The sequence below is a fragment of the Cryptomeria japonica genome, chromosome 5, assembly GCF_030272615.1.
Source record: "Cryptomeria japonica chromosome 5, Sugi_1.0, whole genome shotgun sequence".
NCBI classification, from domain to species: domain Eukaryota; kingdom Viridiplantae; phylum Streptophyta; class Pinopsida; order Cupressales; family Cupressaceae; genus Cryptomeria; species Cryptomeria japonica.
Window position 1 is genome coordinate 807,312,509 of NC_081409.1, and position 27,937 is coordinate 807,340,445.

General features: G+C 34.9%; 1 protein-coding gene across 1 annotated transcript; it reads left to right on the forward strand.

The window, feature by feature from the left end:
* Positions 1-17,897: 17,897 nt before the first annotated feature.
* LOC131042750 (uncharacterized) lies at positions 17,898-18,949 on the forward strand. The gene is made up of 2 exons (XM_057976069.2): positions 17,898-18,090; positions 18,177-18,949. Exons 1-2 carry the CDS (start codon positions 17,898-17,900, stop codon positions 18,947-18,949), a joined length of 966 nt encoding a protein of 321 aa, XP_057832052.2.
* Positions 18,950-27,937: the final 8,988 nt, after the last annotated feature.

Consider the following 27,937-nt stretch of genomic DNA (forward strand, 5'->3'; position numbering starts at 1 on the left):
CATACAAAAGGTGATCGTATTTGAGTTAAATAATAAACAAAGCAACGCATATGTACTGCAGTTTGGAACCCAAAAGCATTTTAGCAATGGAAATTTACAGAAAAACTTTTGACTACGAGTCCCCTCTATCCTCTTTACAACTGTCCCGTGGTCCTCTACACGTTCAGACTAATTGGCTATTATAAATCAATAGATTTTTGTGTACGAAACAGATCAAGATTGACAGATCTTTAGATATAATCAATCCTCCAATTGATTATCCATTTGACAGTACCTGTTCAGCTCTTGCTCACCATGTGATTTGCAGCTTATGTATCCTACACAATTCAGAGACGTAACTGCTCGTGTAAGCTTTCTGTGGGACCAGCTCAGCGCTCATAAGGATTTTCTATATGTTTGGTAGAACATCTATGTCAAGGTCTTGAAGTTTTAATATGACCATACATCTGCCTTGATTATATGTCTTTATTATCTTCCATGATCATAGCTGTTTCCGCCCATTCCTTCATTATCATAAAGGCGCACATACGGCATCTGCATAGTTAATTAACAGGGAATAATGTGAACTCTATTCTTAGATGACTATATGCCACAAGATTTGAAGGTATGATAGCCAGATAAGATGGATGGATTTTAAGAGGACGGAATGAAAGATGCGTTGAGGATCCACTTCATAACATGGTCATTAAAATGAAGGGAAACCAAAGTGTATGAGAGATCAATTTACGATAAAAAAAATTATAATTTTAATTAATAAATTTTAGTTGGTATTATATTGTACTGTTTGTTTATATTAGATAAAAGTGTTTCAGGATTGAACTGTGCTTGTTTTGATATTTTATTTTTATTTTTATCTATCTTAGGAAACCTATGGTAGATCATTAAATGTGATTCAGAGTGTTGATCGAAAATCAGCAACAATTATGTCAAGAAGTAATATTATTTAGTTTAATATTTTTTCTTATTTCACTTTAATAAAATCAGATATACAAACAAATACATCTTTACATCATAATTATAATAACTTATTTTTTTAAATAATATTGAATCAATGTAAATATAAGAATGAGGCTACTTATAAGTAGCTGAAAGAAAAGTAAGGCTCTCAAATGGACAACACAGATACGGAATGATTGAGAGATAGATATAAATCATTTGGAAAATTGACAAATATCTTTATGAGTAGAAAAATTAAAATTTCCACAATTCATGAAATTCTGATTATTATTTTTCTAGATTCAACTATGTAGATTTTTTTATGCCAACATTTCGAATCAAATTCTATGATCCATCATCAAGGAATGGAAGCATGAGAAGAGAGAAGTGTTGATAGATAATAGAGTTCTCTGAAATGTTGACTTGAAAACATCTACATAGTTTAATCAAATAATAATAAATATAGCTTGATTTTGGTTAAGATTGTTCATAGTCTATTATTAGAAATCTTGCTCTTTGATTTGTTGAAATCTATTTATGACATCCACAATCCTATTGCTTAGAACCTAGAGCTGCAATAAATGGAAGTGAGCTAAAGAATGATGTTAAGATTAAAGCCATAGAATATATTTGCGGATAACAATTACTAAAAAAACACAACATTACATCTCATTTTTCAAATGGTCTTTAAAACAACTTGTTTAATAGAATCAACAATCATGTGATTATGCATACCAAAAGCCACAAATACCCTCTTTCAAGTTTAATTCATGACCAAAAATGGCTAAAAAGTTCATAAAAACAGCAATCAAGGCTTCTTAGCATGAGTGCAATCCCAAAAAATGTGCTTCATGTTTTCAACACAAGGACAAAAAGGACAAGCAGTTAACTAAATAAAATTGCATTTAAATCTATCCATTAAAGGTAGCTTGCATTTTCTATACTAGCACTTAAGTATCGAAATTTGTTTTGGTTTCTATATTTGTGAACTTATTTTTGTCCAAAATTTGATGCTAAATCTACACTTCCATTTAACATTTAGATGATGTGTATGAGTTTAGTGAGCTAAAATACACTAATAAACCTCTTTTAATAGGAAAAAATTATTATGAGTATAAGACAACAATTCCCAATCCTTAAAAAGTTGCAATCTATAGGAGTGAAATCTTTCATAGAAAGCTTAATAGAGTCTAATGATTTCTAAAAAATTAAAATGTTTATAATTGTTGCTCAACCCATAATTCCCTTTCATTGCCTACTACTATTATCTAGCATATCAGATGTATAGAAATGTCAAATTTATAGAATTTCAATCAAGACATTTTTTATTACAATTAGTTTGTTTCTATATAGTTGTTTTTTAGTAAAAACTAGAAAATTTGTTGGAATCAAAGATTTGAGGGAATTTAAATTAATGATAGTGAAAGAGAGAAATGCAAATGTTTGTAATATATTATTTGAAGATGCAAGAAGGATATATATACATAAAGAAGATGCACAATTCACATAATCATACAGTAGTTGTAACAGCACCACCGTGTAACTACACCACTACTAAAATTGTAATACAAACATTAACCATTATGCCAACATTCGCCCCCTTATTGCATTGATCATAGAACTAGCATATATGTCTTAAATTTTAATTTAACCTATATAACATACGCCAAGAGATATCCTTCTCGAGGCGCCTATTTTTAATCAATTTTGAACCCTAAATTGAAATAGGCACCTTGAGAAGGATATCTCTTAGTGTATGTTATATAGATTAAATTAAAATTTAAGACATATATGCTAGTGGCAATTGCGTGGCACAACATGGAAAACATAAAATAAATTAATAAATAATTATATAGTATCTTTTTATTAAAACAAATTACATTATAGTATTATTATATTATTATATTATTTTATCGTTACAATTTTATATATCTATTTAGACTATTTTTATTAATATATATGTGTTGCAAGATCAAAGCAAATACTAAAAGATCTAAGATATATTAAACTTTGTTTAATGGCATGTATTGTGGTTATGGTTAGTGTTTGGGTTAAGGTTAGTGTTATGGTCGAGGATAAGGTTTACATCATGGTTTGGATTAGGGTTATGATTAGGTTTAGGGTTATGATAATGGTTAGGGTTAGCATGGTTAGGTTTAGGGATAGCATAGTTTAGGGTTTATATCATGGTTAGGTTTAGGGCTAAGGATTATTGTTAGGGTTAGGGTTTATGGTTATGGTTAGGTTAGGGTTAAGGTCTAGAGTTATGTTAGGATTATGGTTAGGGTTATGGTTTACATCATGGTTGGTGTTGAAGGTAGGGTTACAATTATGGCTAGGATTATGGCTAGGGTTAGGGTTTACATCATGGTTAGGGTTAGGATTAAGGGTTAGTGTTAGGATTAATATTAGTATTTATATCATGGTTATGGCTAGGGTTAAGAGTTACATCATTATTAGCGTTAGGGTTATTGCTTGGGTTAGGGTTTACGGTTTGGGTTATAGTTAGGTTTCAGATTATAATTATGGTTATGGTTATAGTTATGGTTATGGTTATGGTTATGGTTATGGTTATGGTTAGGATCTACATCATGGTTAGGATTAGGGTTTACATCATGGTTAGAATTATTGATAGGGTTAGGGTGTACACCATGGTTAGGGTTAGGTTTAAAGTTATTTTTAGAAAAACAACTATCTAGCCCTTTGGATGCAGCAAGATATTAATACCCTTCATATATTATTAATATATTATAATAGATGATTGGTGCATCCTAAGGGTTGTAGAGCCATTCCCCATTTTTAGGGTTAGGTTTTAGGGTTATGATTAGGTTAGGGTTAGGGTTATGATAAGGGTAATGGTTTAGAGTTGTGGTTAGGACTATGGTAAAGGTTATGGTTTACATCATGGTTCAATTACATTAAAGTTAGGGTTAAATTACTATTAAAGTTCAATTACGATTAGGGTTTGGGCTAGATTAAGGTTAGGAATATATTAGAATTAAGGTTCAATTTGGGTTAGGGTTAAGTTTAGGGTAAGATTATTGTTAAGGTTAGGGTTTAGGATTATGGTTAGGCAAGCATAATGATTAGGGTTAGGGTAAGGATTATGATTAGGGTTATGGTTTGGGGTTCTGGTAAGTTTATTGTTTAGATAATGGTTGAGGTTAGGGTCATAGTTAGGATTATGGATAGGGTGAGGGTTTACATCATAGTTAGGGTTAGGCTTAGGTTTGGGTTCATGATCAACATCTTTGTTTAAGGTTAGGATTTACATCATGCTTAGGGTTAGGGTGATGACTATGGTTGGGGTTAGGGTTGAAGATTAAGGTTAGGGTTAGGGTTTAAGGTTAGGATTAGGATTATGGATAGGATTTACTCTTAGGATTATGGATAGGTTTCGAGTTATGGTTATGGTTAGAATTAGGTTTAGGGTCAGGGCTAATAATTATTATTAGGGTTAGGGTTAGGGTTTATGGTAATGGTTAGGTTAGGGTTAAGGTTTAGAGTTATGGTAATAATTATGGTTAGGGTTATGGTTTACATCATGGTGGGGGTTGGAGTTAAGGTTAGGCTTATGGTTAGCCTTAGGGTTACATTTATGGTTAGAATTATGGCTAGGGTTAAGGTTTACATCATGGTTAGGATTGGAGGTTAAGGGTTAGTGTTAGGATTAATGTTAGTGTTTATATCATGGTTATTGTTAGGATTAGGATTTACATCATGGTTAGGGTTAGGTTTATTGCTTGGGTTAGGGTTTAGGGTCTGGGTGATAGTTAGGTTAGGGTTTATATCATGTTTAAGGTTAGGATAATGATTATGGTTTAATATTATAGTTAAATTTATGGTCATGGTAAGGGTTTAGTGTCATGGTTACAATTATGTTTAGGGTTTACATCAAAGGTAGGGTTAGGGTAAGCACAATCATAGTTACAGTTAGTATTATAATTATAATTGGGGATATGGTTAGGATTAGGATTTGGTTTATGGTTGTGTTTTGGATTAAATTTAAGGTTAGCATTATGGTCAAGGTTAAGGTTTACATCATGGTTAGGGCTATAATTAGGGTTAGGGTTTAAGGTTAGTCTTATGATAATGGTTAGGGTGTATATCATGCTTAGGGTTGCACCAAAAATTGTGAAAGGATCTTGGATGCAATGAATATCTTATCCAATCAATATGTAGGAGTCAAATTTAGGACACCCTAAATTATCCAAAAAATTAGATAGAGAAGTAGCATAAATGAAGGGTTAGCTATAAATAAACCACCACTACTTTTAAAGGCATAAGGAAAGGTGCACTCAAAGAAAATCTTGGATACACCTTCCTTATCGTACCCATAGATACCAAATTTATAAGCAACTTGACCCTCTATTTGATATTATCCTAGGTAAAACGTCTATTTTTAAAAAGTAGCTAAAGAGAAAATATAATTATGTCAAGAAAATTTATTTCTTTTTTTTTATTGACATAAATCCTCAAAACCATTATTTTCCTAATGTGGTAAATTATATCCACTTGAAATGGAACCTTTTTTTACCATAAACCAATCCAAAACACAATCCTCCTATAATCAACACAAAGGGTATAACAAGACTCTAGATTTTCCCCCAAAGGCCAACAACTTAGGCTTTTCTAGTGAAATGTACAAGAATTGCAATTGCCCACCAAATGATAAGCCTTAAAACTATTATTTTTGAACATCAAAAAATAACACACTCAATAGCTAGAGAAGAGGGAATGCAAAGAGAATTAGAGAATGAATATCACATAAATTAGTTTAAAAGGGTGTCTAATCACTTGACTTGAAAACCCTGAAAGGATCCCCGTTAGAAAGACAAGAACCTCTCTTGATGGAATTCTAGGCATTGTTTACTTTGTTTTTATTTAAACAACTATTTTTATTTACTTTAAAAAAATGATATATTTTTTAAAATTATTTAAAAGTTATTTTAGTTTTTCTAAATATATATAAATTATGTTTTAATTTTTGATTTTGATAAAGATAAATAGGTTTTATAGGGACCTAAAACCCAAAGCCTTATAGACCAAGGCCAATAGCCAAAAATACATTAACCATAAGCAAAACAGGGGAAAACCCCCACAAAGATCCAACAACAAAAAACAAATGAAAAGTCACCAAAAAAATAGGAAAAGGCACTCAACTAAGAGAGTGGACCAATTCAGTATTCTTTTGAAGAATCTTCTTGTTTTTCTCCAAATCCTCCATGATGAATCTGGAAGTACCCTGGTCCTATCTCCAACTCCTGGTCCTAGTACAGGGACCTAAACTTGTCTTCCCTCTAGCAACACTTTGGCCACCCTCCAAAGCATTATTTTTCCCCAAAGGAGGATCGCTGGCTATGCGTCTTGTTCTATAGTCAGCCATCATGGCATTGATTTTCTCCAAACCTTCAACAATATTATTACTCATCGCCTCTTTTCTAATTTACACAAAATTATTTAGGATGCCTTTGATGTCGTTCACATACTGTTACCTATTTTCTCTGCTACCTCAATCAGGATGCAGGAGATATCAGATCAATGTGTCCCAGAAGGAAAAATAAATGGTATGTATGAAAAGAATACATGTTTTTGTCTAACTTGTTTGCTTCATGTGTAGACACAAGGGAAATAACTTTTTGATTCACTGAATGACAACATGTGGGGTAAAATATGGCTCCCATGATGGTAGAGCCTAGGATGTTGATGGAAATGGTTGTTTCTTTGCAGTTTCTTGAATTTTTGTCTTATCAGTATGACCTACCCTGATCGACAAGACTTACCCCAAAGACCCAAAGACTAGTGCAGAGTGTAGAATGTTGTCATCGGGTTATCAGAAGGAACTATCTTATGTAATCATGGTCACCTGATAGAAAGTGCAAAGCGGTGTGTGAAGTCATCAGCTATCGGAGGGAGTGTTTTCATCTTATCTCGATGACCCACTGGAAAAGGCTAAGGCAGAACTTTTATCCCACATTGGCTACAGGAAGGAGTATTTCCATATTTATGTGCAAGGCCACGTATATCTTAAGTGTCATAGCTTACAAGCTTTTGGCAAATGGCAGCTTAGAGTTGTTGGGCCCCCACATTCGCATACATCTCAGAGCAGCTTAATTTTGCACAAAAAAGAGAAATTAAACAACAGGCAGGTTCTAGATGATCGGATGACGGTCACTATACTGCAAGATGAAAGTGCTCGATTGTTAACAGCTGCAACTTGGCGACTGATGAGTTGGCAAGCCAAGTGGTACGGAGGTAAGCATTGAACAATTTATGAGGTGCCTCATCGTGACACGCAGGTTATGTGGTGTCAAACAATTGGTAGACACATGATGGCACTGTGGCATAGGATGTAGTCGCTCAGAGAAGTTTTGGGTCTAAGCTCTATGGCAGTAGATATTCACACTTCTGTAACCCATTCCTTATGAGCATTGCTCAGACTTTGTAATGCAGAAAGTTCCTTGTTTTCAATAAACAAGCTAAGCTCCTCTTTAAATTCTTGGGTCTAAGTGTTATGATTGTAAGCATTTTGATTAAAATTCTATGATTCTTTCATAGAATCCTTCATTTTATCTTTGTTTCTTCATATGCTTAGGGCTGAGATACATGTTATAGTGTAGGTCTCCGATTGTGTATGTGAATCTATTGCATCAAAATTGTGAGAACATTATTATTCTCCTTTTTGTGAACATCAATAAGTTAACCTTTCAACAGAATCATTTATGCAAATATGTATGTTTGAGTTGTGAGTTTAAGCAGTTTCATTAGTTGATTATCTTGTGGATTTGTAAGTAGTTTGTAGGTCTTTTATCATTGGTGGATCACCTATCAGTAGTCAATTTTTAGTTTTATTCATTTCCTTCTTCCCTTTTTCTCAAAAATTCATTTACATTCTTTAGGTGATCAAATAGGAAGCCAGCGTATAATCTGGAAGTCTTGTCTCATAATAGGATACCCATAGCCTGAGAACGGTCCCATGTTGCACAGGATTGCAAGAAATTCAAGCTTGCATCAGGTGAAAATCCCTGTGACAATAGCTTTTAGCATGCCTGGCGGGACCGTTGGACTTTATTGTTCATAGAAGGCCACTGTGTGTTGTCTTGGTGTGTGTAGAAGTAAATCATTTTCACACCTGGCGGCTCACAAATCTTTGGTATTTTAGTAGTCAAACCTTCCTAGCATATGAGAACATACCAGACTAGGTAAAGTTTAGCCTTAGTCAATCATACCCAGCTATCACCCCCAAAAAGGAGAGCTAGGGTAGTTAATAAAGTTCAAGATTCAACAATTGGTGTGCTGCCTGTTAGTTCTATTTCTTACCCTACTCTTACAGCTTATAGCAATCCACTTTTTGCAAGTTCTTCTAATCATACTACACAAAGCATGGCTCTCCCTAGTGTACATCCATTTGTGCCTTTTAATCAGGGTAGTCCTTTAAATCTAGTTCAACATGATGATATACTACCAACAACACTTAAGAGCTTGCCATTTTTCACTGGGGAGGATCAAACAATGGTTGTTAAACACATTAGAGATGTGGCTTCCTTGTGTGGAGTTTATCATATCATTTCAGAGAATGTTGCATTAAGTGTTTTGGCAGGCTCTTTCAAAGGGAAAGCCCTTTAGTGTTTTAGGGGTCTTCCTGTGAAATCAATAGCTACTTGGGATGAGCTGGGATAGTTGTTAAATCAGCATTTTGAAGAAAAGTCAGATCATTTATCAAAAGAGCTCCACATGAGCATATGATGGATTTCAGCTACCAGTTTCAAAGGACTTGGAATCAAATTCCAGCATCAGTAAAACCTTCTAATGACTATGATTTTTTGTTTTGCCTTAAGGCTTTGAATAGTGATATTGCACTTATGATACAATCTTTGGGTGGAAAACTTTACCAGTAGCATTTGATGTTGTAGTTATGGCTAAAAATAGTTTGATTCAAGCAGGGAAGATAGCGCCTAGGCCTCCCATGCCATTTTTTGCTGATATAAAGCCCATTATCCCTGTAGTTCCACCTGTTATGGTTGTTGTACCTTCATTTTCATCTTATAATGCTCAATTTGCAGCTTAAGAGCATGTTGTCCCTAGTCATTCACAAGAGATAATTAGTATTAAGGAGCAAAATGCTAATTTGCAAAACACTTCAAAATTTTGGTAATGAGTTGGTTAATATCAAGAAAGCCCAAAATTAACCACCTTACCAAATTCCTTTCCAAGCTCCCTACCAGGCCTCATACCAACCAAACTCTTAAGGTCAAAGAATAAATTTTAACCAAAGGCTCTTTCAGCAGTATAATCCTAATACACCGAGTTCCTCAAGGGAGATTGTTCCAGTCTAAAACAATTTGGCATCTGACTATGAGTGGTGTTTTCCTTGTAACCAGCCACATAGCCAATCTACATGCTCCAATGGTGTGTTAAATCAGGCATTGATGGTGCAAGATAGTGTTGTTGTTCCAAGAAATTAGTCTCAGGAGGTTAATGAACAACAATCTACACCCATGGAACATGATAGTCCTGATGTTACTTTGATGAATTGGCAAGGTGAAGAGTTCTATTGGGTTAATCAACCTTAAAATTAGTCATACATCCATGTAGTAGCCAACAGAAGATCCAAGACAAGGGTTTTCGATATGTGGCAACAGGTTGATAAGTATAATAATCAGCCTTTCTCAAGTACCCAAGGTTCGGTAGGGTCTCTCTACTTAGAATACATAGATTCTTCAGAGATCACAACCTGTGGTGACCAAAGATCAGCCAAAAAGCCAACCTTAGCCAGCACAAATCGAAAAGGATGTTGTTGTTACTAAGGGACAACAAAAGGTTAGTATGACTGATTTTAATATTTTGGATCAGTTGAAGAAAACTCATGTTAGCATGTCAATGTGGGATTCACTAGCCCTACTTGGGCAAAAAGATTTGTTACATGATGCTTTGTCTAACCATTCTTTGACTGCCCAACCATTTGATCAGCAAACTTCAAAATTTTTTCTTACCAATAAGCCTCAACAGAAGAGTGAACAACAGTACCAACAGTCCAAGGTAAATAAACCACCTCCATTTTATGTCACTCTAAGCATTGGCCAGCACCTAGTGCACAACTGCTTGATAGATTCAGGTGCAACTAGCTCAGTTATGCCCAAGCAGTTGGTTGACCAATTAGGACTGACTTATGAGCTATTGAAAAAGGGTGTAGTGCAGTTAGATGGGACTATTGTAAATACTCTAGGAGTCATAAAAAATTTGAGTCTAACAGTCCATGCTTGCTCTAATTTTTCTATTCCGAAAGATGTATAAGTGATAGACTTGCCACCCTATTTTTCAATTTTCTTATCAAGAGACTTTACAGCCAAATAAGGGGGTTATTTGTTATCTGACTGGTCACATATGGTTTTTAGGACTAGGTATGGAACTAAAGTTACTATTAAATCAGAAGCTTTAGCTAATGATCACATAGAACCCTATGTCCCTAGTGCTGTCGATGCCAATTTGACCATTCATGAGCAAGATGACCAGCCCATTACACGTTATCCAAACACCCCTATTGATGACATTCCTGATATTATTTTGGATGAATGGGCAGCTCAGAATCTTGAGGAAGATCCTTTTAAAAATATGGATGAGGTAATCCTTGGAGTCTATATGTTTCATGACCAAGGTTCTGCTATCGCAAATTTGATGAAGAATGCTAGGCAGCAAGATAATCAACATCAAGATGAGCTTTGGAAGCTCTATTTAGATGGGTTAAGAAGTAAGAATGGTGTTGGTGGTGGTTGTATGTTGGTTTCTTCTACTAATGATAAATATTATGCAGCTTTCAGGTTTTCTTTTAGCTACACCAATAATACAACAAAGTATGAGGCCTTAATTCATGGTCTACAATGGGCAAAGAAGAGAGGGATCAATTGTTTGCAGGTTTATGGTGATAATGAATTGGTTGTCAACCAAGTAAGAGGTCTCCATACCACTAAGAATGATCTTTTGAAGTCTTATAAAGATAGGGTATGGGATCTTATTGAACATTTCCAAGCTTTCAATTTGCTGTCTATTCCTAGAAATTTTAATAAACATGTTGATAGACTTGCTGCAATAGGAGCACAGTATGATATTACAAACGATATTAGCAATGTTAATTAACATCAATATGTAAAAGTGATTGTTAGGTCTTCCATTCCTAAAAAATGTTGATCATTGGCAAGTTTTTGATACTGATCAGTAGATTATTAATTTTTTGAGGGAAGATGCAAGGTTTTCTAACACCAACCAAGAGAAGCTCAAGCAACAGTATGATGATCAAGTCATACAACTGAAAACAAATAGGTTTCTTAAGGGTTTGGTCACATTGGAGTCAATTTTCAATGAGGATGATCAAGTGAGAAAAGAAAAATCTAGTTTGCAAATCAAGTAGGAACATTATGAAAATATTGAGATTTTCAAGGATAACCTGTTAAAGCTTGGCAAGGTATGTACTTTAGAGGAAAAAAATGCATTTGTTTTACTGTGCCAAGAGTTTAGTGACATTTTTTCTTGGCAATTTTCTGATTTAAAAGGTTTTGACCCTAGTATTTCCCAACATACCATAGAGCTTGAGCTAAATGCTAAACTTGTGAGGCAAAAATAGAGGCCTCTTAATCCAAAGCTTGAGCCCCTTATGGTCAAAGAACTTAATAAACTCATTGAGAGCAGCATCATTTTTCCTATTAAACACTCCTCTTGGGTGTCAAGCCTTGTCCCAGTTAGGAAAAAGAATGTTGAAATCAGACTTTGTGTTGATTTCTGAGATCTCAATAGAGCCTCATTGAAGGATAGATGCCCACTACCCTCTATGGAGAAGATTCTGTAAGTTGTTGCAAGTTCTGAGAGATTCTCCTTGCTAGATGGCTTCTTAGGTTATAACCAAGTTTTAGTGAAGGAGGAAGACCAATTTAAGACAACATTTACAACTAAATGGGGCACTATGGCATTCAAAAAGATGCCATTTGGTTTTTCAAATGCTGGTGCCATTTTTCAGCGTGCTATGGATATGGCATTTAATGGTTTGATGTATAAATTTGTACTTGTTTATTTGGATGATATCACTGTTTATTCTAGAAATTCAGTTGAACACCTAGCTCACCTAAAGAAAATTTTTGAGAGGTGTAGAGGGTATGGTATATCTCTTAACCCAAAGAAATGTGTGTTTTATGTTCATGAGGGTAAGCCTCTAGGATATGTGATGTTAAAAAAAGTTATTACTATTGATCCAGAGAGAGTAAGTGCTATTATTTCCTTACCTCTACTAGCACACAAGAAAGTCTTGCAAATATTCTTGGGTAGGATTAATTTTGTTAGGAGGTTTATTAAAACCTACAACTTCTATGTTGAAAAAGGATATTCCTTTTAGCTAGTCTAAGGATGGGAAGAGGAGTTTTGAGCTTATAAAAGAGGCACTTGCAGTTGCTCCTACTTTGTTAAACCCAGATTTCTCAAAAGATTTTATTTTGTATGCTTATGGTAGTATTGACAGCATCTCAACTATGTTGGTTCAAGAAAATGAACATGGTTTGGAGCAGCCTTTGGCCTTTTTCAATGAAGGCCTTAAGGATTATGAGGAGAAATATTCTTTTGTTGAAAAACATGTTCTTGTTGTTGTTAGAAGTTTGAAAAAGTTTAAGCATATGTTGTCTAACAATAGGATTAAGTTTATGGTTGCTCACCCTTCAGTTAAAGAGTTTTTGCTCAGCAGAGACTTAAATGATAAGAGGGCTGGTTGGGTGACTAAGGTGATGGAATTTGATATTGATATTAAGGTTACCAAGCTATTCAGAGGTAAGGGACAGTGTGAGAAGCTTGCTAATCACACAAACAACAGTAAAGAGGATGAGGAGAAGGTTGTTTTAGCCCTCCAAGACAAAGAATAAGTAGCTATTCATGTCCCTCCTACTAGTTGGGCACAAAAAATGACTCATTTCTTATGGACCGGTGAGTGTCCTCATGGATTGAGTAAGTCAAGAAGAAGGTATTATAGACTTCAGTCTATTTCCTATGTACTCTTGAATGGTTTTCTATTTAGAATGTATTTTCATGGTGTATCTTTTAGATGCATAGATTCTAATTAGGTTGATAAGGTATTGCATGAGTTTCATGAAGGATCAACAAGAGGACACTTTTCATGATGAGCTGATAACTAGATTTGGTGTCCCTGAATCTATAGTTTCAGATATTGCTCTTTCTTTTGTAGGGAGCAAAATATCTGATTGGGTAGTAAAGAATGGTGTTTATCTCAATGCCTCATCTAACTATTTCCCGCAGGACAATGGACAAGCTAAGTCCACAAACAAGAATCTTCTTAGAATCATCAAAAGGTCCATGAAAGGAAATCAGTGAGCTTGGCACACCAAGCTCAAATCAACCTTATGGGATGATAGAATCACACCAAGAGGTCCACAGGAATGTCTCCATACATGCTTGTGTATGGGAAAGAAGCAAGGTTGCCTATTTCACTTGAATTTCCAGCCCTTGATCTAGCTAACCAGCTGGATATGATTGATGAAGAGCCTATGACAACAAGATTGGCTTAGCTGATTGAGCTAGAGGAAGTTAGAAATAAGACAATGAGGCAAATTGAGCATCATCAAGCTCAAATGAAAAGATCTTTTGATAAGAAAGCTTCTCCTAGAGTGTTCAAGGAAGGTGACATTGTCCTGAAATGGGATGAATTCAAAAGCAAGCCAGGAAAGCATACAAAGTTTGATGTTTTTTGGAGTGGGCCTTATATGATTTCTGAGTGCAAGCAACACAATCCCTTTTAGCTGTCTAATTTGGATGGTGAAGTTCAAGCAATCCCAGTCAATCGGATTCACCTCAAGCATTGCTTTTGAGGTATGCTTAAAATTTTGTACATATTCTAGTTTTTCTAGTAGTGATAAGTTCTTTGCACATTAGGTCATTTTGTAGTTTTGTTTTCCCTAAGTGCCTAGTGCACAGTTCAAAAGGAGTAATAAGAGTCATTCTACTGCAATAAATTGTTGTAGTTTTTCAGAAGTGTTTTGCTATTTTGTCCAGTCCTAATCTATCAATACACATGCCTAATTCATGACAGTAAGGTGTTAATCTCACTACCATAAACCACACACCTGTACTCCATAGATTAGGATAGGTTTTTGAGAGAAAGGAGATTTTTTGCAGCCATGTATGATGTATTGTTTCAGTTTTTCCTCAGTCTTAGTGACTCTGTGCCCAATGGAACACATAAAGTAGTTGGTTGAAATGTTTAGCAGGAAAGCATATAGCAGATGTAACCAAAAATTTTACCTATTTTTGTTGCTAGCTCAATCAGGATGTAGGAGATATCATATCAATGTGTCCCAGAAGGAGAAACATGTGTTAAGTATGAAAAAAATACATATTTTTATCTAACTTGTTTGCTTCATGTATAGACCCAAGGAAAATAAATTTTTGATTCATTGAATGACAACATGTGGGCTAAAATATGGCTCCCATGAGCATTGAGCCCAACATGTTGATGGAAATGGGTTTTTCTTTGCAGTTTCTTGAATTTTTGCCTTATCGGCATGACCTACCCCAATCAACAAGACTTACCCCAAAGACCCAAAGAGTATTGTGGAGTGTAGAATGTTGTCATCAAGTTATTAGAAGGAACTATCTTATGTAATCCTGGTCACCTGATAGAAAGTGCAAAGCAATGTCCGAAGTCATCGACTATCAGAGGAAGTGTTTTCATCTTATCCTGACGACCCACTGGAAAAGGGTAAGGCAAACCTTTTATCCCACATTGGCTGCAGGGAGTAGCATTTTAGTATTTATGTGCAAGGTCACGTATATCTTAAGTGTCAAAGCTTACGAGCTTTTGGCAAATGGAAGCTCAGAGTTGGTGGGCCCCCGCATGCGCGTGCATCTCAGAGTGGCTTAATTTTGCAGCAAAAGGATAAATTAAATAGTGGGCAGGTTGCAAAAGATTGGATGGTGGTCGCTTTACCGCAAGATGAAAGTGCTCTACTGTTAACAGTCGTGACTTGGAAACTAATGAGCTGGCAGGCTAGGTGGCACCGAGATAAGAACTGAGCAAGTCATGAGGTGTCGCGTGGTGACATGCAGGTTATGAGGTGTCAGACAAGTGGTAGTCATGTGATGGCACTGTGGCATTGGATGTAGCTGCTCAGAGGGGTTCTGGGGCTAAGCTCTATGGTAGTAGATATTCACACTTTTGTTACTCGTTCCTTATGAGCATTGCTCAGACTTTGTAATGCAGAAAGTTCCTTGTTTTCAATAAAGAAGCTGAGCTCCTCCTTAAATTATTGGGTCTAAGTGTTATGATTATAAGCATTTTGATTAAAATTGTGTGATTCTTTCGTAGAATCCTTCATTTTATCTTAGTTTCTTCAGATGCTTATGGTTGACATAGATATTATAGTGCGGGTCTCTAATTGTGTATGTGAATCTGTTGCATCAAAATTGTGAGAACATTATTATTCTCCTTTTTGTGAACATCAGTAAGTTAACCTTTCAAGAGAATCGTTTATGCAAATATGTATGTTTGAGTTGTGAGTTTAAGCAGTTTCATTAGTTGATTATCATGTGTATTTGTATGTAGTTTGCAGGTCTTTTATCATTGGTGGATCACTTAGTAGTAGTCAATTTTTAGTTTTATGCATATCCTTCTTCCCTTCCTCTCAGAAATTCATTTAAGTTCTTTAGGTGGTCAAATAGGAAGTCGGCCTATAATCTGAAGGTCTCCTCTCATAATAGGATACCCAAAACCTGAGAGCGGTCCCATGTTGCATGGGATTGCAAGATATTCAAGCTTGCATTGGGTTCAAATCCCCGTGACAACACATACTCTTCCATCTTTTCAATTTTGCACTCATGGAAGATCTTCATAGTTTCAACATCCTAAGAAATCTTCAGAATCATACTCATGGTCTTCTTAGTTTTATTGGGCCCAAGAGACTCTATGAAAGTGTCAACAATTCCCTTAATTCCATCCTTCAGGGTTCCAATTTCCTTATCCACCCACTTCCAGTAGTTCTCCTGACCCCTAGTGACCTCCAAAATTAGGTCTTCTAGCACCTTCTCCCCTTTTTTATCACCTTCATTCTCCTTATTCATCGTCCCCTATTTCTCGATATCCACATTGATGGGGATATCTAACCTAATCTCATGGTCCTTGTCTTTGGAAGCACCTGACTTGGTCAATTTTGTTTTCTTCCTGATGGGGGTCTCTAGGTCTTGCATTTTCCTGCTACTGGATTTAAATTTTCTTTCCGCCCACCTTGGAGGATTGGTTTTTCTGCTACTATTAGTTCTCAAGGTCACCAAAGTCTCCCCTTGTTTCTTCAGTCTATACTCAGGGTCATCTGAATCCTTGATATCATGCCAATTGATGGCAATGCCACTGTCATCCTCTTCAATCTCCGTGTTCGAAACAAACTACACCTTAGGGTTAGAGGAAGAAATGTGGGTTTTATGCACGGGGCGGGGGGGGGGGGGGGGGGTTTCACTTCATGAGCTTGGGCATACTCCATGATTGACATAATAAGCCCCTCATGAAGGACTAGATTATCCGAGTTCTTAGCATCTTTAGCCAAACTGTTATTTAAGGACGAAACCAAGTAGAAGGGGGTGGAAATAATTTTACCATGCCTAAAATGGTTTAAGATTGTGAAATGATAGGAGAAAATACTAGCATATCTACCATCAAGAGTGATGTACCTCATGATTAATTGCGCCATGTCTGCCCAAAGGGAATTCAGTTCTTTCCCATTATAGCCACCGTCTGCCATTTTAGAAACCCTTCGTTGTTCCTTATACTTGTCAAAAAAAGAAGCGATGGCCTCGTCCCCCGTTTTCCTCTCGCTTAAGTTTTTTTTCCCTCCATAACAAGACTAGTAACAATGGCAACCAGGGTTTCATCAACACGAAATTCCACTCCAAAAGTAGCTAACACACCCTTGTTCCATCCTTTGACAAAGGTTTTAGTAACCATGGAAGAGTTACCATGAAGTCGCTCTAGATACGGGACTGTCGCACCATTAGAAATTTCCTCCCAGACCTCCTTATTCTTCTGCCACTTTTCATAAGTCGTGGGTTCATGCCTATTCTTGTCACCACCCATTCTGTTTCTCAGGGAATCCAGACAGCGATACTCGAGATGTAAAACCAACAAAAAGAAAAACCAGAAATGTTTTAATTTTCATTAACATATTCATATCATTATATTCCACCCATATTGCCACTCATATTGTGACTCTTGAAATAAACATATAAATACATAAAAAAACAAATTTTAAGATTATATAGATTTTTAAAACATCCTTGAAATTTTACATTATACAGACTAAAAAATATCCTGTGGATATAAAGCATTTTAATAACTTAAAACCATTTTAGTTACATTTGAAATCTGAACAATAGGACAAACAAAATAAAAAACATACCCGTTTTTTAATACTAAAATTATGTCAAGATCCATATCCCTCTTTCTTTCTATTTTAAAATAGGTCACAACTCAAAACAGGTGGGTGGTCGGTACTACATTTTAGATTATCTTCTGTATTGACCTTTCAGGCAGTAGAGAATGATAATCTAACTGGATTGATGGGTGCAAAAGGAATAACAGACAGGTGCAGCTTCCATAACATTGCACGATGCATGGTGGATAAGAACAGCCAAGAAAGGCTAAGGCGTTTTTAATTAAAATGACACAGAAAGGAAAGTAGATGATGGTGGCACTGGACGATACTACATTTTCTGTTTCGACTTTGCATGTTTTTGAGGAAGTAGAGTTGAAAAAATAACCAAAGACACCCGTGATTGCAGGCTACACAATATTGCACGATGTATAACGTATCAGCTACTGAAGGAACCGGAAATGCGTACTCAGAGATCCCATAGCTATAAAAGGCAAGACTCCTGAAACAGAATAAACACCAAAGGAGCTTGTGGGCCTGTGACGAATCCTAACGATGGGTGGAAAATCCTTAATTGCTGTTGTTTGCATTGTAGTGATGGTGCTGATTGCAAACCAATCGCACTCAAGGAGGGTGGTGAGATGTCGTGGTTCGAGATTCGCCAGGTGTAATGGACAGAGACAACAATGTCCCCAACAGTGCCCAGATACCTGTCAGATGGACTGCGAAACCTGCAAGGCCGTGTGCAGTAAGTGTGAATTAATGAATTAGTAGTATGAGTTAAAGTTTTTGTGTTGGATTAAGTGAATAATGTTATTGGTGTTGTTGTTGCAGGCTGTGATAAGCCAGGAGGCGTATGCCAGGATCCTCGCTTCATCGGAGGAGATGGCATCATGTTCTATTTTCACGGTAAGAAAGAGCAGGACCTATGTTTGGTGTCAGACTCAGACCTGCACATCAATGCGCACTTCATGGGAAAGAGAGGAGACGGCATGGGAAGAGACTTCACGTGGGTGCAGTCCATCGGACTGCTCTTCCATGGAACTCATCGGCTTTTCGTTGGGGCCAAAAAGGTCGCCACATGGAACGATTCCATCGACCAGCTAGGGATAGCCCTGGATGGAAAATCCATAACACTTCCCCAAGAGGAGGGCGCTTCTCTCTCTGTCTCTCCATTAAAAATGAATATCACTCGCCTCCACCCTAACAATGAGGTGATTGTTGAAGTGGAGGACAAGTTTAAGATCACAGCACACGTTGTGCCCATCACTCCAGAGGAATCTCGGATCCACAACTACGGAATTACCTCTGACGATTGCTTTGCGCATCTGGAGCTCAGCTTCAAGTTCCATTCCCGTAGCCCCCACGTGAGCGGAGTTCTTGGACAGACATATGCAGCAGACTACACAAGCCCCATCAATTTGGGCCTGACATTGCCATTAATGGGAAGTGAAGCGAACTATTTGAGTAGCAATCTCTTCGCCACTGACTGCAAAGTTGCTCGATTCCGAGGAGCTGGAGAAGAAGAGAAAAACCACCAGTTCTCCATCCTTGATCTCAACTGTGCTGGTGAGCTAGGTGGCAGTGGCATGGTCTGCCGCAGGTAGACAGGTTCCCATATATACACTGTTCACAATTCACGCAATGAACTCCCCACCACTAATAATAATCTTTTATGAATGTTGATTTCGGGCAATGAGTTACCATCAATAACAAATCTTATTATCACTGTCTACTGGCATATTCATTCTCGTTTCAGTATACGAATTTTTCATTTTCCTACTTTTTTTTCCCTTCTCATTGGTTCCATCGCAATTCTCATCCACGATTTTCATTACCGTAATCGTGAGATGCATATAGATGTTATCTCAAAAATAATTAATATCATGTCTACCAAAAGAAATCTAAAGTGGAAGCTAAAGTTCAATTTCTTGCATGGAAAATTATCTATTTTAAGGTTGCTGTGGTGAATGATTTTCCTTTCTAGCAAATATTTGTTTTGTCATAAGATGGAGACTATTAAACATATTTTATGGTTATGTAAACATGCTCAGCTAATTTGGCAAACAGTTTTATTAATTATTGCTGTAACTTTTAACAGAAAATTAAGTTAGAAATTGACATTACTGGAGCTGCATTGCTCTCATAATATGCTATCAAAATCCTTTTGTCAATACATTTAATTATATATATGACTGCTAAGATGCAAAGCTGTTTTTTTCTAACTCATTTCTTACTATAGAAGTAATTACACATGGACTTTTATCTTGCATTATTTTGCAGTAATCTTCTCTTATTAAAGCTTTGAAAGAGAAAATCAACATCAATCTAGAGTTCAAGATAGAACTTTATCAAGTTCAGTCCCAACCGATAGCTATTGCTAATGATCACTTTGGATCTCTATGTGCCACTATGTATTGCATTAAGAAGGAGCTTGTGTTTGATACTCTTGGAGAAAAATGATGTCTTTATTATTATAAATTGCAAGTTGTCTATGTAGTATGTCCTTATAAGATAATATGCTGATTTGCAGCTTATTGTAATGCCTTAATGATATTATTATCAAATATTATATGCTCTTCTATATTTATTCTTATCCTTTGTATATTTTTTACTTTATTAATAAGTACCATTTTCCTAAAAAATTAAAAAAAATCCACCCTTTAAATTAAAAGCAATGTGTAATTATTGTTGTGAGGGGAAGGAAGTCATAAAACATGGGAAGGTGGAATTTAAAAAAATAAAAAATGAATAGAAGTGGTTGAGAAAAAGATGAAGGAATAAATAGCATGAGGTGGCAATTGACAAGACATGTGAAGCAATATAGAAATTATATAGGGTAAAAAGTTTTGAAAAAGGATGAAGTGATAAATAGCATGATGAGGTGGCAACTCACAAAAAAAAGATGCAATACATAAATTACTTAAGGTAAAAAAAGTGGATCAACATAATGAAAAAACTCGACGTAGCATGGGCTTGTTTTTTCCTATGGTTAATAATAAGTGGTTTTGTTAATGTGAATATGTAGTTCATTCTATGGAATGTCTAATAGTGTAGGAAAGTGTTATATATACTAAATTTTTCTAAATTTATGTCATACAAATGATAAGAGACAAGCTAAAGTGAAGGAGAAATATCATTTGTATGGGTAAGAAATAGAATAAAATAGAATTGTAATTTATTTAATGAGGGAGTAAGATGGGAGATGATGATATAGAGGGTTAGTTGTAGGAAAATAAACATAAAAAAAAAATGAGCTTTAAATAATTTTGATAGTTTTCAATGAAATAAGTGAAAATAAATATTAAGATGTATTAATGAGAATATGATCAACAATGAGGGATAACCATTCTAAATTTATAATTTATATTATCTTATTGAAGATGATGGGGTGGCTAAATGAAAGGTTGGACTAAGATAGAACATCAAGAAATGATTTGTGAATAAAAGGGAGAGTATTGTATGAATCCATGCTAAAGTGAGAATAGATGGTAAAGAAATTTTTTATGCAATATGGTTTAGAATATGAGGGGGAAAATGAGAGAAAAATATTTATGGGAATCATAGTTTTAAAGTTAATTAATAAAACTATTCTAATATATATTAAAAAAAAAAAAGTAGAGATACATAATGATTAGATCACAAAATGAAAGAAAAAAGAAGAACTTAACATGGTTATTTTCAAGATTTGAATTATGTATAAAAATAAAATACAAATTAGTGTTTCTTAAGATTATTTTTTAATATTCTAACAATAGTTATTTGACAATTACTCTTGTTGGGTCCAACAATTAACAAGATGCTAGAATAAACTATAAACAAACATATAAATTATGATTAACTAGAAAAGTCAAATCATTTAAAGGACCATGTGAATCAAAGAATAGTTAATAAGAAGCTGTATGTACACTTATATTTTTAAATGGCCTAATGTGAAATATGACTTATTAGGTGTTTTTTATTATATTAAGAGGGGAGGGTACAAACCAATTACAAGTCTTCAAAAAATTAAAAAAACAACAAGGGGCTTGGAAAATATTAATATTGAATCCAATAATTAATTATTTTTTATTACTTTAAAGTATAAGAAAATTTCTTCAAAGGATAGAAAGATGTGTTGTCTTATGGTTTTTTACTTCTAGCCAAAGTATTTTAGAGATGCAAATATAGTGAATGGGAAGGTTTGGCCTTTCTTTAAGGTTAAGAGTGAGAAATACTGCTACATAGTCATAAATGCCTTTAATGCTTGGTTCTAAAATTCTACATTAAGTAATGGAGTTTTTATAATCCAAATTAGCTCAGACTATGCATACTTGCATAGACCTACAATCATTAATTCACTATTGCTTGGACCCTCAAAAATTGTAGATATTCTCATCAATTTTAACAATTCACTGACAAATGAAGTAATTCTCACAAACAATGCAATCTATCCTTATCATTTTGGGGATCTAATTGATCAACTCAATAACAATATAATGAAATTTGTCATTGAAAATGTAGTTGCAAAGGATCTAAACCATAGAACAAAAAGGAAGATACTTACAATAAGATTGTAGACAAGAAAATAACATGTACATGCTACATAGACATGAAAAGTATGGAGTGGTACAAGATAGATGACATAAAAAAAAGTCAGCAAAGACATCAAATATTTCTGACAACAACAACAAATATTTTGACATGAGACAATTCTGGTGGAGGTTCCACACATAGAAAATCTTATCGATTAATGAATGTGAAGTTTCACAATAATGAAAATATAATTTCTAATATGATATGCATTACCTATATATTTTAAAGTAATCTAATTGAGAAGCTATATGTTGAATCCCTATTGAGAATCTACTTTAGAATGGGATTCATGTTTAGCGACTCAATTGATTTATTTTCAATTATTTGAATTTATTTGCATAGTTTGAGGTTTCTAATTAGTTAATCATATAAAGAATTATATTTACATTTCATTCTTGATTAAATTTTAAACTTTTAGATTCTAGTGAGGAAAAAGGGATTTTTTCTTATATTCACTACATATCATTTATGTCTTAATATTTAACATTTCCATGTTTCTAGAATCATATAGTATAGAAAGGTATTTGATATTTGTAGAGTATTTTTTTGGTATGCTCTTTATTATATAGACCCATTTAGCTACAATCAAATATTTTAAATCATACATACTAATTGTCATAAATTAGATGTAATATATTTGTAAGAGATTAACATAATGATGAATGAGATACTAAGCAAATCTATAATTTTATTCTTTTTTTGCATGATATTTTATTAGTGTTTCAATTTTGTAAGTGGATTTTATTTTGAAATAAATTTTTGTGGAGGTTCTTTGTTAGTATGTATATTATTAGAAAAATATACTTTTAATGCTTCCTTTGCATTTAGCAAGTCATTTATTCATATAGCACTATATTACCCAACCTTTGTTAGATTTTTATTTTGTTAATAAATTGCTCCCTACTTAGTATTTAGCAAGTATATTTTCATTTTAGTAACCCTTATAATAGGAAATTAAATATTATAAAAAATGTCTAACTACAATGACTAATTATTTAAATTTTCTTGTTCAATTATATACAACTAAATGTATTAGTCATTTTTGTACATGTTAGAGAAATGAAGCAGGAGCAAAGCGGAGGCAAAATGAGTGCTAGGGTTTTTTATATGATGGGAGGTGAATGATGGATTGCCTTTGTCTTGGCACATGGCTTGACTATTTTCAACCTTTTATGGCTATTTATTTTATTCCTCTTGATGTTTGGTTTGTTGGAAGGCTACAAGTTGTTAGCTCTGGTCTTTTCGATCCTTTGACCTTTTGTGGTGCTTCTTTCTCTGGGCACTTTGGGTTTTTTTGGTGTCTATTGGTCCTCTTAATCATCCAAGGTTTTTTGTTGGGGTGTAAGTAGTTGATGTATGGTGGTGTAGGGATCGATATTTCCACCCCTTTGTTTTGATACCCATGTTTCCCACTCTAGTGGCTAGATTACATTTTGGTCTAGGAGTTGCTGCACTAGTGCATGCTCTTTTTAATTGGTCATATTAGATTGGATCTCCCCCCCACTTCTTTTAGTAATCCTATTATTTACAGTGAGTGTGATGTATGTCAAGATCTCTCCTTTCGCCTTGCATTGGGTTACAATGAAGTTCCCAAGGAAGTGGGTGTCGGGGTTGCTCATCTATGGTATTGAGGCATAACCTTGGTTGTTTAGATCAATTATTGTTGGTATTCGGAGGAAGGTTGTGGCCCCTTCTTCTTGAACCCTTTTGTACATTCATCATACTTTGTTTTTATGGGTTCCTCTACTCTAATTTATTGGCCCTATTGAGGGGGATTTTATGATAAGTAGGGAGGTGTGCTTTGGTGTTGTGGGCCTATTTGGGGTGGTATCTTTTCCTCTCACTCCTCATTCAAATTTTCCTATGTTCATATTGAGGTAGAATATAGGGAGTTTGAATGGAAGTCTACGTTTAGGTTGAGTATGGGTAGAGGGTGTAGGGGATGTTCTCTAGTTATGCCTTATTTAGTGGATGGTGGTCTTATCCATTATGGTAGTAATTTATTGTTGTTTGTGGGTGGGTGTTGGTTGAAAAAGGAGAGCTGGTTACCTTGTGGGAACTTAACCAGAGAGTGTTTTTCCCCCTTCATTCCACTTTCAGTTACAATTGTTGACTTCCTTTAGTGGATGCTGTTCTCTAGGGTTCTAACACCTGTATTCTCTATTTTGTGTCCTCCTAGTTACTCTACGTGGGGGGTGTTCTTTGATGCCCCTATTTGCAGGATGGTGAGGGATAATTTTGGTGATCCATTGTTGCTTAGAGGCTCTACTACTAATGACCATATTGAGGTGGTTCACTCTAGGTTGAGGGATGCCTTTCAAAACCTTGTGAGTCTTTTGGTTTTTAATTTTATTTTTTTAGGACTAGATTTTTTATAATAATAAGGTTTCTCAAATCCCCTAAACCCTCATGGTCTCCATCCATGGGTGAAGTCTCTTCTCATGGTGCTCCTTTTGGCAAAAGGTTGCAAGATGCCTTTCAAAACTAGATGTGTGTTCTCTTCTTCCTTGATTGTTCGAATAATGCAAGGTTTTTTGTCAAAGTTATGGTTTGGGGTACTTTTCTAAACCCTGATTATTATGAAAATGTAACCCTTTAGTGGTCTTAGGTTCCTTTTCTTTCCAGTTGAGTGATATGGTGAAAATCCTCCCTTGCTCATCTTGCTTATTTCTTGTAAGTTCCACACTATTATGTACTTGGGTTTGATCCCTCTCCTAGTTCAATCAATTTAATAACTAAATGACTTCAGCTACTAGGGTTCGTATTTTCCCTATTTCTTTTAGAGTAAAACAATTTTTGAAGGGAACCCAAAAATCTTTACAAAATTGGACAACCAACAATAGGAGAGAAACATATGCAAACTAATTGTTGGCCAACAACAAAACAAAAGAGGGAACAAAGGGTTAATAGACTCGAAATCCTATTGAATAATTTTTAACATTTTTGAGGCTTTGGTATTCTTACAAATCACACCCTCGTTGATGTTTAGAACATTATAAAAAATACGGACTTGATCATTCTTACCTTTATTATGGCTTTGCATTCTAGTGAAGGGAGTACCCATTCTATGTTGATCTGTAGTAACATTCTTCCCATCATCCTCAACAGAAGTAGAAGGGGAGCCAAAATAACCCTTTAACAAACCTTTAAGGGATGCACCTTATCATTTAATTGTCTCAAATTATTAGAGTTATTGTACATAGAAGTTATACTTATAGCCACAACATCCCTAAGCTTATCATGAGTCTTATCAATGGTCACTTCAAGAGACCCAATCTTTTCCTCATGATCCAAGTTCATTGTTTTCACATCCCTAGCCATATTTTGTATAAGAAAATATTTTATATGTATTATCCAAAGAAGGTAACCTTCTTAAAATATTCTCCCCCAATGTAGCTTTATCATTAAGGGTATTAACCCCAACCCTAAGAAAGTTGATTTCAAACACCATGTATTTGAAAATATTTTTTTGTCCTTCTATCACATCCTTGGTCACTACCAACATGTCTCCTATTCTAGTGGTAGAGGACCCCTTATCCATTCTCATAGGGGTACATTTCTTAGTTTCAATAGGGATATCAATTTGGATTTCCATCTCTTGGAGGTCCACATTGAAATCAAGAATTTTGACCTATCCCTTTCTTCTCCATCCATTTTCCTTTTGACATTCACACTTAATTTTTTCAAAGTCTTCTTGAAATGTGGGAATTCGATGCCCTTTTATTCCCAATTACAAAATGAGAAAAAATAGGGCCCTTTTTTGTTCTTTCTTTTAACTTTTTCTACTTTGAAGATTTAGACAATTCCTTAACCTAATATTATGCTTCATAGCAGAGCCAAAGGTTAGGGAATTTTAAACATGCTTCTTTGAGGATACATAATTAGAGTTTTCTTTATCTATTTCATACCTACGAGGCCAATTAGGGACAAAATTATTCCTATTAGAGAATTTTCCATTACCAGTATGGTAGCAGGCATCTTCATCATAAGGGGTTTGATGGAAAAGTGGTCATATCCCCCATATGTAGTCCTCTTAACAGTTTTCCATTCATCTTCCTTGAAAATATATTGATAGCTTCATCAAATTCCTTTTAATCCCTATATTGTTTTTTCCTTCCACCAATAGTTTAGTGTTTTGGCAATAAGGTCTTTAGTAACTAAGATTTCAACATTATATGATGCAAAATCCCATAGTAATACCCTTCTAGAAAAGAACTGGTCACTAGAGTGTCATGGCCATGGAGTTTCTCCATATAAGGAGTGATACCTCCAACCAAATTTTTATCCCAAATAGGTTGTTTTTTCTACCATTTCTCATAAGTGTTGGGCTTTGCCCTATTTCTTTCAGCACTGATAATTTTGTTGTAGCTAACAAAGAGCCAACAACCAAACAAGAAAAACAAGACCTAATAAATAAAATGAAAACTAGATAGGCAAAAACCTCAAGCCAAGAGAACTTTAATATAAACTTCTTACCTTGTCCTTCCATAATGGGGAGAAAATATCGCATCCTTCTCATCTGCACAAGCCAAGTATAATGAACCATCATTGCAAAGAGATATGTCCAATTATCATAATCAATTATCATCAATGATTAGATTTTTACTTCCATAGGGATGCAATCATAAGTCCCCAATGATAATGTATGAGTTTTCTTGACACCAACGTTAGCAAAGCCATTAGTAACTTTATTACCTTTGCAAAAAATATGGGACATTTTATAATCATTAAAATATATAAGCATTTCAATTATATCAAGGATTAAGCTTTTGATTGTCTATCTAGGGGCTAGAACACCTCTTAGACAATTGATAATGTTTAATGAGTCACACTCAAGCTAGACCTTCTAATAGTCATTAGAGATTTCTCAATTTAATACCAATGTAGGGATGCATTTGTGACATTTCCCATGTTATAATGGGTAACGCTTGTTCTTTTCACTGACTCAAAATTTGGCTTCAAATAAATATTAATTGAGTCGAGGGATAGTTATTTATGTGAAAATGGTTTGCTTGATTTGGATTTTGGTAGACTGAAAATCTCTTGACAATTAAGCTACCTCTTAAGAATTGTCAATCAATATAATTCCCAGTACTCTATATGTCATTCCCTTAACAATTGCAACATCAAATTATCAAATCTCCACTTTTGATGGCTTGTAGGGTTTAAACAAAATCTTGCCTCTAGCTTGCAACTTTTTACAATAAAAAAATAAGAAACTTTTTTATATTGACCATTTTTATGAATAAAATCTTGGACCAACCATTTAAGTTCTAAATAGTGGGATTTGAGATATTAGGTGTTAAACACACAACAAGACTAAGAGGGCGATTGAATTAGGCTTGAGATATCACTTAAATTTATACCTCAAATCAATATCAACTTACTTTTAAACTTGCTAATGAAAATGAAAGATAAAAGAATGAACACCATGCATAAGAGGACACCAAATCAATGTGGAAAAACCATAGTGAGAGTCAACAAATAATATATGAACAATATTATAATGATTGTTTTGTTTTAGGCTCATTTCCAAGGAAGTCTCACTCTCTTGGAAGGATTTATAGGCTAATGTGGGCTACCCCAGTGCAAGATACAAGGTGCTTGCAAGTTGAGATGCATTGCATTAGGGAAAGATACAAAAACTTTCTAGGAAGACTCACTATCTCTGAGCAAGGTACATGAATAGATGAATCAAGATGAATAAACTTTCAGTAATATTGCCTACAACAACCTTTGAGCATAAAGTTGTTCTTGAATCTCTATCTCAAGCAAGCCAGTTCAAAATAGTCACCACACCCTTTTTTTGCCTCAACTTCACCACATACCCTATAAATAATATGATCATGTAAAGACCAAAATCTTTATACTACATAAACATCCACCGTTTAGCAAAAAAAATGTACAAAATATTTTACTGAATTGATTTTTTATATATATAAACGCCTTAATCTCAAAGCATCAATGAGTTCGACTAGAACAGGGGACAAAAAAGAATCTTATCGAGCTAGCCACCAAAA

Coding starts and splice junctions, on each gene's coding strand:
- LOC131042750 (XM_057976069.2), top strand. CDS start 17,898: ATGGGTGGAAAATCCTTAATTGCTGTTGTTTGCATTGTAGTGATGGTG. Junction 18,091..18,176: donor AACCTGCAAGGCCGTGTGCA/GTAAGTGTGAAT, acceptor TTGTTGTTGCAG/GCTGTGATAAGCCAGGAGGC.